At 40.9% G+C, this 7,708-nt stretch overlaps 1 protein-coding gene across 3 annotated transcripts in view; it reads right to left on the bottom strand.

Annotated features, from left to right (window-relative positions):
• LOC115242421 (uncharacterized protein DDB_G0284459-like) overlaps positions 1 to 7,708 on the bottom strand; it is a 17,181-nt gene that overhangs the window by 7,700 nt on the left and 1,773 nt on the right. The window contains exon 3 of one of the 3 annotated variants that reach the window (XR_003885049.1): positions 6,976 to 7,145. Coding sequence is in view for 2 of the 3 variants with exons in the window: in XM_029818682.1 (XP_029674542.1) it covers positions 1 to 308 (308 nt within the window). In the remaining variant the exon portion in view is untranslated. Of the gene's footprint in view, positions 584 to 6,975; positions 7,146 to 7,708 lie in introns of those variants that run through there. The other 2 variants (XM_029818682.1, XM_029818683.1) reach the window with 2 other exon arrangements.

The following is a 7,708-nucleotide window of genomic DNA, read 5'->3' as shown; positions in this document are numbered from 1 at the left end:
GCATTCCTGTCGATCGCGTTTCGCGCTTGCTTGCGATCTCGCATATCGTCGGGCGCGTTTTCGTCCTTGCAATCCTCTTTGATGGACTCATATACGATCGTGCGTCCAGCCGGTGATGGATCCACCTGTTGCTGCTGTTGCGTTTGTTGTTGATTGGATCTCCAGGGCTTCGTGTTTGGCGGCGGCGGTGCCTGTCTAGTAGGACAGGGCGGCCTTGGCGACCTCTTAAGGGCCTCGGCAACCACCTGCCGACTCGGCCGAGGTGGCACCGGAGGCGGGTGAGGCCTCTGACTGGTTGCCAACTGCATTCCGCACGTTTTTCGGATCGCCTAACCGCTCATTTCTCGATGACGACGCGCTTATTTGTGCGAAAATATATCTAGCACCTCGAAATACAAAACGTCAACGTCATGTTCGAAGTGAAATTCTTCGATAGAAAATATTTTAACGTCGATTAACTGCGTTCCGTTGGTTTTACGTCATCCGTAATATCAGCTTTCAAAATGTTATGCTACAAAAATATATGCGCAGCATTTCTCAAAGTGTGAAATGTGTCGTTATAAAATGACTTCATAATATATAAGATTTAATAGAAGATAGTTCCACTATTGCTAATTATATCTATTCTCGAACCAACTAATTGCCTACTTCCCCGAAGCAATTTCATAAAAATATGCGTACTATCACTCCACTAAATGTCAGTGGTAACGTGTGGCATCTTCACCTGGCACGGTGAAAACTGCGTTCCGGTAAAATATTTCCAAGATAAAAAACGATACGTTTATCATCATTCTTATCGCGCGGGTATCAGTTATGAATGTGAGAAATATGAAATAAACTCGCGATAAGCAAAGCTTTTAAAAGAGTGCTTCATAAAAGATGTGCTTTTTCCACTAATGATACCATGAATCGCACAATATCACCATCTCTTTCAAAATAGAAAAATAAATAAATTTCTGACAGAGAAATCGATTCAATATTTGTGACAATAGTATTTCGTTTTTAGAATCTGCGATCGCGATTGTGAATAGATAAAACGTCGATATTTCTTTTAAAATGCGATATAACTAACGATATCGTTTACAAAGCTACGTATCGCGACGTGTTTGTGTGAGAATTTCCATTCGCTTAAAACGCATGAACGAGCATGTACGCTGAATGCGGATCAGAAATGACAGGAGTGTTGTGCAACGTCGCTACACGCTTTTACACTATTGCGCCAGCGAAATCGCCGCAATCTTGCCGCGCGTACCCGTCGATTCACCGTTTCCTTCTTTTTCGTCTCTTCTCTTTCGTTTCTCTCCCCTCGAGTCCACGTCGTCCTCTTTATTCGTAAGCGGGTCGCGATCGTGCCGATGCCCCACGATATCACCGATGAGATTTTGCATACAATTCCGTGAAAATCATGAACGTAGTTGGCTCGTTAATTCTTTCACATGCACGGTTTTAATTTCTTAAATTCTTCATTCCTTCGCGAACGAATTGTGATGTGTCATCTTGCGAAATTACTAGAGTAATTTTACATACTACGCCGTTAAATATCCTCGTGTTGGTTAATTAATTTTAGCTAGAGAAGAGTTCGATTTTTCATCAGAGATTTATTTAGCTCGAGTTTCATTCCCGCTGATCTTCGAGATGTTGTTACGGTCTCGATACTCGGCTTTCTATCTCGATCGTTCGTGCTTTCTTTTTATGAAGAATGTACACAAATAGATTCTCCAATAGTCTCACTGCTCTTTACGAACGAACGCAATCTGGTTTATCGCGTTTCGCGAATAAACTTTCTACCGCATACCGCATCCGCAGCGCGTACCAAATGTTCGCGATCGGTCGCTATCATGAACTTGCAGAAGCCTTGCGTGATATTCCGAATCCCTTATCGTATACCTTTGTTATATTTATATTTCCTTCCTGAATCCTCTGTTTAAAAATTCACTCGAAAGTTCGACGAAGAAGGAAATTTGGCGAATAAAACTTCGTCAGCGTTGCAAAGCGGCAACACTCGATGATCACTTCGTCTTCGATCTCATCCGCATCTTCACTTCCGAGTCTCGCTCTGCGTCACATTGCGTCTTCCACGTTTCAGTGCATCGAAAATACCACGCGATCCTCACTTTCTAATACACAACAGAATCATTAATTCTTCGCCTCCGGCATGAACATTTCCTTATAATAATTTTCTAAAACGTCGTGGGAGGAGTTTCCTTCATTCACATGTTCCAAATACCGGGGATTCCTCTTTTTATCTCGTCGACGAAGATTTTTCCCGCTCTCGATCGCGCCAACACTTTGCCGAGGTATATATTTCGCGAAATCACAAAGAACGAGCCGAAACAAGGCGCTCCGAACGCCTTCGGACAGGTAGAGCTAGAGCAAAGACGAAGACCTTAGGCAATATCCCCGATCCAGTATCTCCTTCTCCGTTCTGTTCCTCCTTCTCTTCCATCCGATCGCGCCGCCTCTATCCTCTCTTTCTCGACAGGCTGTCCGCTGCGGACTGACTTTGCGATCCCACAAACATCCTTCGCGATCAGCGTGGCCACGTGACTGGCCGAGCTCGAGTTCTCGTCAGGTAGTCAACGAATATACATGCATGCTTGTTGCATGTGTGCGTGAATGAGCGAATGTATGAGTCAGCGAGTGGGTGAGCGAGTAAATGGATGGGTGAGCGTGTGTGTATGTGTGTATGTTGAAGGAAACGTGAGAGAGGCAACAGAGAAGAGGTAAATGTAAGGAGGACCCGCGGTCGTAGATGACGAGGGTTCAACGCGGTCTCTTAGCATACTGATCATGCTGATGTTGTGCGAGTTCTCTCGGTCCGATAGGAAAAACGCGGAGCGTTCAACGCGCTCGGCATGTTACGTAAAAGAGCGGGGGATCTGGGGAAAAAGCGATTATCGATTCTAAGTTTTACGGAAAGTCGCGGTCGCGTACTTTCTAACGTCGCCGAGGCACTGAAATTTCTTCTCGGATGTTGCTCTTCCATATTTTTTTTTTTTTCAGATTCACGACAAATATTTCTTGATCGCTTGAAATACTGAAAAAAATAAAAAAATTAATTCTAAAAAGATTCTATCTGATTTATATGATTAAGTTATCAAAATGTTAAGAAATTATTATACAGCTTTATATTGCGATATTTTAAATAATATTTCTCACTTTATTATCAATTATTATTATCATCGATATAAAGCATGATTCCTATAGGATTCGATAAAATGGATACAATGAGATTAAGAGCACCATTCATTTATATACAAGATGTTAGATGCATCTAGCGAGTCGTAATTAAATATATTTGTCCGAGATTGCTTAAGTTTATGTAAGCCGATTTCGCTACAATGAAATAACGAGATTCACGTTATACTTCACGGTATCCGTCACATATCGTTTCTTCGTTTTACATCATATTAAGTGCAGGTGTTAATTATCCGCGAATGCGTTCATTTCGAAAGCGTATTACTCGCATCGATGCGAATGCAGTGGCGATCTGCGATAAACGTAAACTTTCTAAAATTAGCGTAGGACAAAGAGCATCTTATCAATCGGGTCCGATTTTCTTCTATGACATCGGCGTAATATTTCTTGGAAAAAAAAAAGAAAAAAAAAAAAACGCGAATACAAAGTAAAAAGAAATACATTTACAAGATTCTGCAAAGACACGACACGCATAAGGATATCGGGATGGAAACAAAGTCATCCGTCGTGCAATTAGCATTAATTAAAAGAAGTAGAAGTTACATGTTATGAAACGCGAGAGTCCCTGGACCAACGTCCTCGGAGCCAACCATCTCCGGGGTCCGTCTCACTACCTCCAGCGTCGGATGTAGGTGTACATGTAACGCGGCCGCCGGTGGTATCGCCGGTGGTATCGCGTGAGAGAGTAACCCGTAACGGACGAGGAGGCTGGGACGGGCAGGGGGGAGGAGAAGGAGAAGGATGATCGAAGCAAGTGACGAACGAAGCGAGACGGAGAAAAGGGAAGGGACCCATTAGGTCCCCTCCGTCTCGCGATGAGCTGCTCCGATGGTGCAGGAGGTCCGTTCTCCAGTGCCGTAGCATGCGCGACATTTTTAGCTTTCTCGCTCGTTTCTTCCTCTCTCGCTGTGCTCGAAGATCGCGGAAAATAGACGATTATCCCCCTGATTCACGTATAATTTGTCTTAACGAAGTGATTCTCCGCTTTAAAGCATCGTGCCTTGCTCTTGAGTTTATTTTCGACTCCAACGTGATTTTATATAAGGTTTCAGAAATAGCGGTGCATTCAGTGGTGCTATTCATTTCTTTGATATTAACGGTGTCTTTAGCATCCATCCCTTCATTAGTATCTAGTTATTTCTAGTTATCACTTTCGTCGTTATCAAATTTAATTACTTAATTTATTGTATCAGTAAAACTTGTTTTGTAAAATATAATCGCTAAAATCTATGGGAGATTTTAAAGGTTTTCGAGTTTATTTTATATTGTTTTCTTATCTTCATATTATTTTTTATGATAGAATTTAATGCGATTATATTTCGCTCATTAGAGATACTTATAAAAGATTGTAATAGCATATCTTGAAAAGCGCGCACGCGCGAATATCGTCAGGGTTTTTGAAATGTAAATAATATATTCTGTTAATATAAAATCTTACCATAAAATCTTATCATATTTTACGAGACATATTTTCATACGTAATTTATTTTTTCAAAATTAATCTAACAATAAGAATTATATATGTTGTATATTTAACGTCACGGGAAAATTTTGCAAATATGCGATATATGATGCAAAATATATTTTAATACAAATTATTCTTTTCCATATAACAGTTTAATAAATTTTAACAACGACAACGTATGCTTACGGATTTTCGTATAAAAATTTATATTTTGTTCAGGATATCAAATTACATTTTCCTAACCACTATTCGATGCAACTTTCCTCGGATGTGTCTCTAACACGTCTCGATTCTAGAAACTCGCGTGCTATGTGGGATGACATCTCGACGATACGCGTTATCAGGGCGCGATCGCCGCGCGCGTTTATCCCGCCCGCCCATTCACGACGCAATTAAGGCCAAAGTGGCACGTCGGCCGGCCGGGAAAACGCGAGCTCGGAATTTATTCACACTCTGTTTCGCTCTGGCTCGGCTAAAAAACCCAGCCGTTCCACTTTTGCGGCCGATCTACCGCCGATAAAATGCAAATCGGCGCCCCCACGGTCTGGCCGGTCCCTAGATCGGTCGAAATCGGATCGTGAGTATATTTCCATATCGTTCGTAGATGTTCCCGTCCAATGGCTATACTATACTACAACGCGACCGTCAAAACAATTTCGATTCGAAACTGTGTCATGGGGTTTCTCGAGATACACGATTCAAACCACGCGTTTCGAATGCTAGTGAACTGTTTTTTAAATTAGTACCTTAAGAGGATGCCGGACCGTCCTGTTTTACCGGCCAAAATAATTATATATTTGCTTAATATAAGGGTTTTGCGGTGTGTACGTGCAAAATAGGATACCTGGCCGGTCCCTAGATCGGTCGAAATCGGATCGTGAGTATATTTCCATATCGTTCGTAGATGTTCCCGTCCAATGGCTATACTATACTACAACGCGACCGTCAAAACAATTTCGATTCGAAACTGTGTCATGGGGTTTCTCGAGATACACGATTCAAACCACGCGTTTCGAATGCTAGTGAACTGTTTTTTAAATTAGTACCTTAAGCAGCTTAAAAAAAAGATGCTTTTATAACATATATTATACATACATACAATATATATAACATATATTATACGCGTTATATAATTCAATATCTTCGTTTTTAGATATCTTCGTTTAAGATGCTGAATTAAAAAATATTATATTTTAAACACTCTCAACAATTTTTTTCTTGTAATTATATATTTGCTTAATATAAGGGTTTTGCGGTGTGTACGTGCAAAATAGGATACCTCTCCACTCGGAAATGCATGAAGGAATATAAGTGAACGTTTGAAAATGTATTTGAAAGCCTAGTAAGAAACATTTCGGTGTGCAAAATGTTGCATAGTAAAATCTTTTTTATAAAGCTTCTAAACTCACTTCTCGAAGTTCACTAATACTCTTTGATAAAATGCCGAGTGCGGAGTTCACTTGTTAGGCACGTGCAGGTTGCAGGTTTTTTATATTAAGTAAATGTTGACGGCAGAAGCCGATAACAAAACTGTAATTTTTTAATTTTTTTTTTACTTTTCATATGAAATCATAAACCCCGCACTCCGTTATTATGTATACTTTAATTATGGAAAAGGATTTGTTGATATCTATAATCAACAAAAATATTTTGCAATCCTACTAATATTCGCATTCTGTCGGTATCCGGCATCCTCTTAAGCAGCTTAAAAAAAGATACTTTTATAACATATATTATACATACATATATATAACATATATTATACGCGGTATATAATTCAATATCTTCGTTTTTAGAGGCCTTTTAAGATGCTGAATTAAAAAATATTATATTTTAAACACTCTCAACAATTTTTTTCTTGTAACGTTTCAGCGGATGGACGAGTTTTTTTTAGATAACGTCCTAAATTTATAGCAGTACACACAAATACAATCTCTCTTAGAAAACACATAAGTTAATCGTTTATACCAGTTTCGTTAGGAAACTGAGTTTTCAGTGAACAGCATACTATATATATATATGTGTGTGTGTGTGTGTGTGTGTGTGCGTGTGTGTGTGTGTGTTGAATCGATTTAAGAAATGTGTTTACGAATAGATAGATGTTAACAAGCGTATTGCCATCTGCTGTTGCTTGTAATTGTCTTTTCTTTAATAGACTTAGGATCGATTGCGCATCGAAAATTCAGCTCGTGTGAATCTGATTTAACGATCTTTTTTATAGAGATTAACATGCCCTAAAAAGAATTAAATCATCTAGTGTATTACATTCACGTTTCGTCAGCTGGATCCAAGGTACGGACACGCATTATTACCTGATTACTCGCTGCGTGCTGACACCTGCGGGCCCGTCCGGAAAGCGTCGGCGGTTACTCCTTGAACTTCCACTCTTGGCGACACATCGGGCAGATGTGGCTGGTCTGCTGCGAGTGCAGCCACTTCATGATGCAGTGTATGTGGAAACAATGCGAGCACTGCCCCCAGACTGGAACGAGATAACAATGTCAGTCGCGCGTTAAATTAATTTCATCCACATCGACGTCGACCCGCGATCTCTCGTCGGGAGCATGAGACGCGCACCTGGCGAGAGCGTTTGCGTGGACGGACGACGGTCGCGCGTACACGCGCATCGATACGCGCGAGGGACTACGGGACGAGGGCGAGGGGAGAAAGGCAGCCGGCGCCCTTGTGTCAGCCGCGTTGTCTCCCCGAGCACCGGCACGCGTCGATCGATATCGCGCGCCGTCGCGGACACGCGTTCCCGCCGCGGCGGCATTTTACAAGAGAGGGATCCGTCCCCCTACGCACTTCCTACGCTTATACGCGATACGCCTTTCGGGATTTTGAACGAGGCTATGTAAAATAAATATCTTTTGCAGTGCGAAACTATATATATATGTAAAGTAAATATTTTTGCAATCCTTTCTTGTTTCAAATAAATAATTCGATTTTATCTAGGCTTCCAAATCGAAATAATCATTCCTACCAATTCTCCTCTTCCCTATTCAATGGAATATATATATAAAAAAAATTAATTATTTAAAATTA

This window comes from Formica exsecta, unplaced genomic scaffold (assembly GCF_003651465.1).
Source record: "Formica exsecta isolate Colony F162 unplaced genomic scaffold, ASM365146v1 scaffold599, whole genome shotgun sequence".
Lineage (NCBI taxonomy): Eukaryota > Metazoa > Arthropoda > Insecta > Hymenoptera > Formicidae > Formica > Formica exsecta.
Note: the sequence above shows the minus strand (reverse complement) of the source record. Positions and strands in the feature narration are given on the sequence as shown.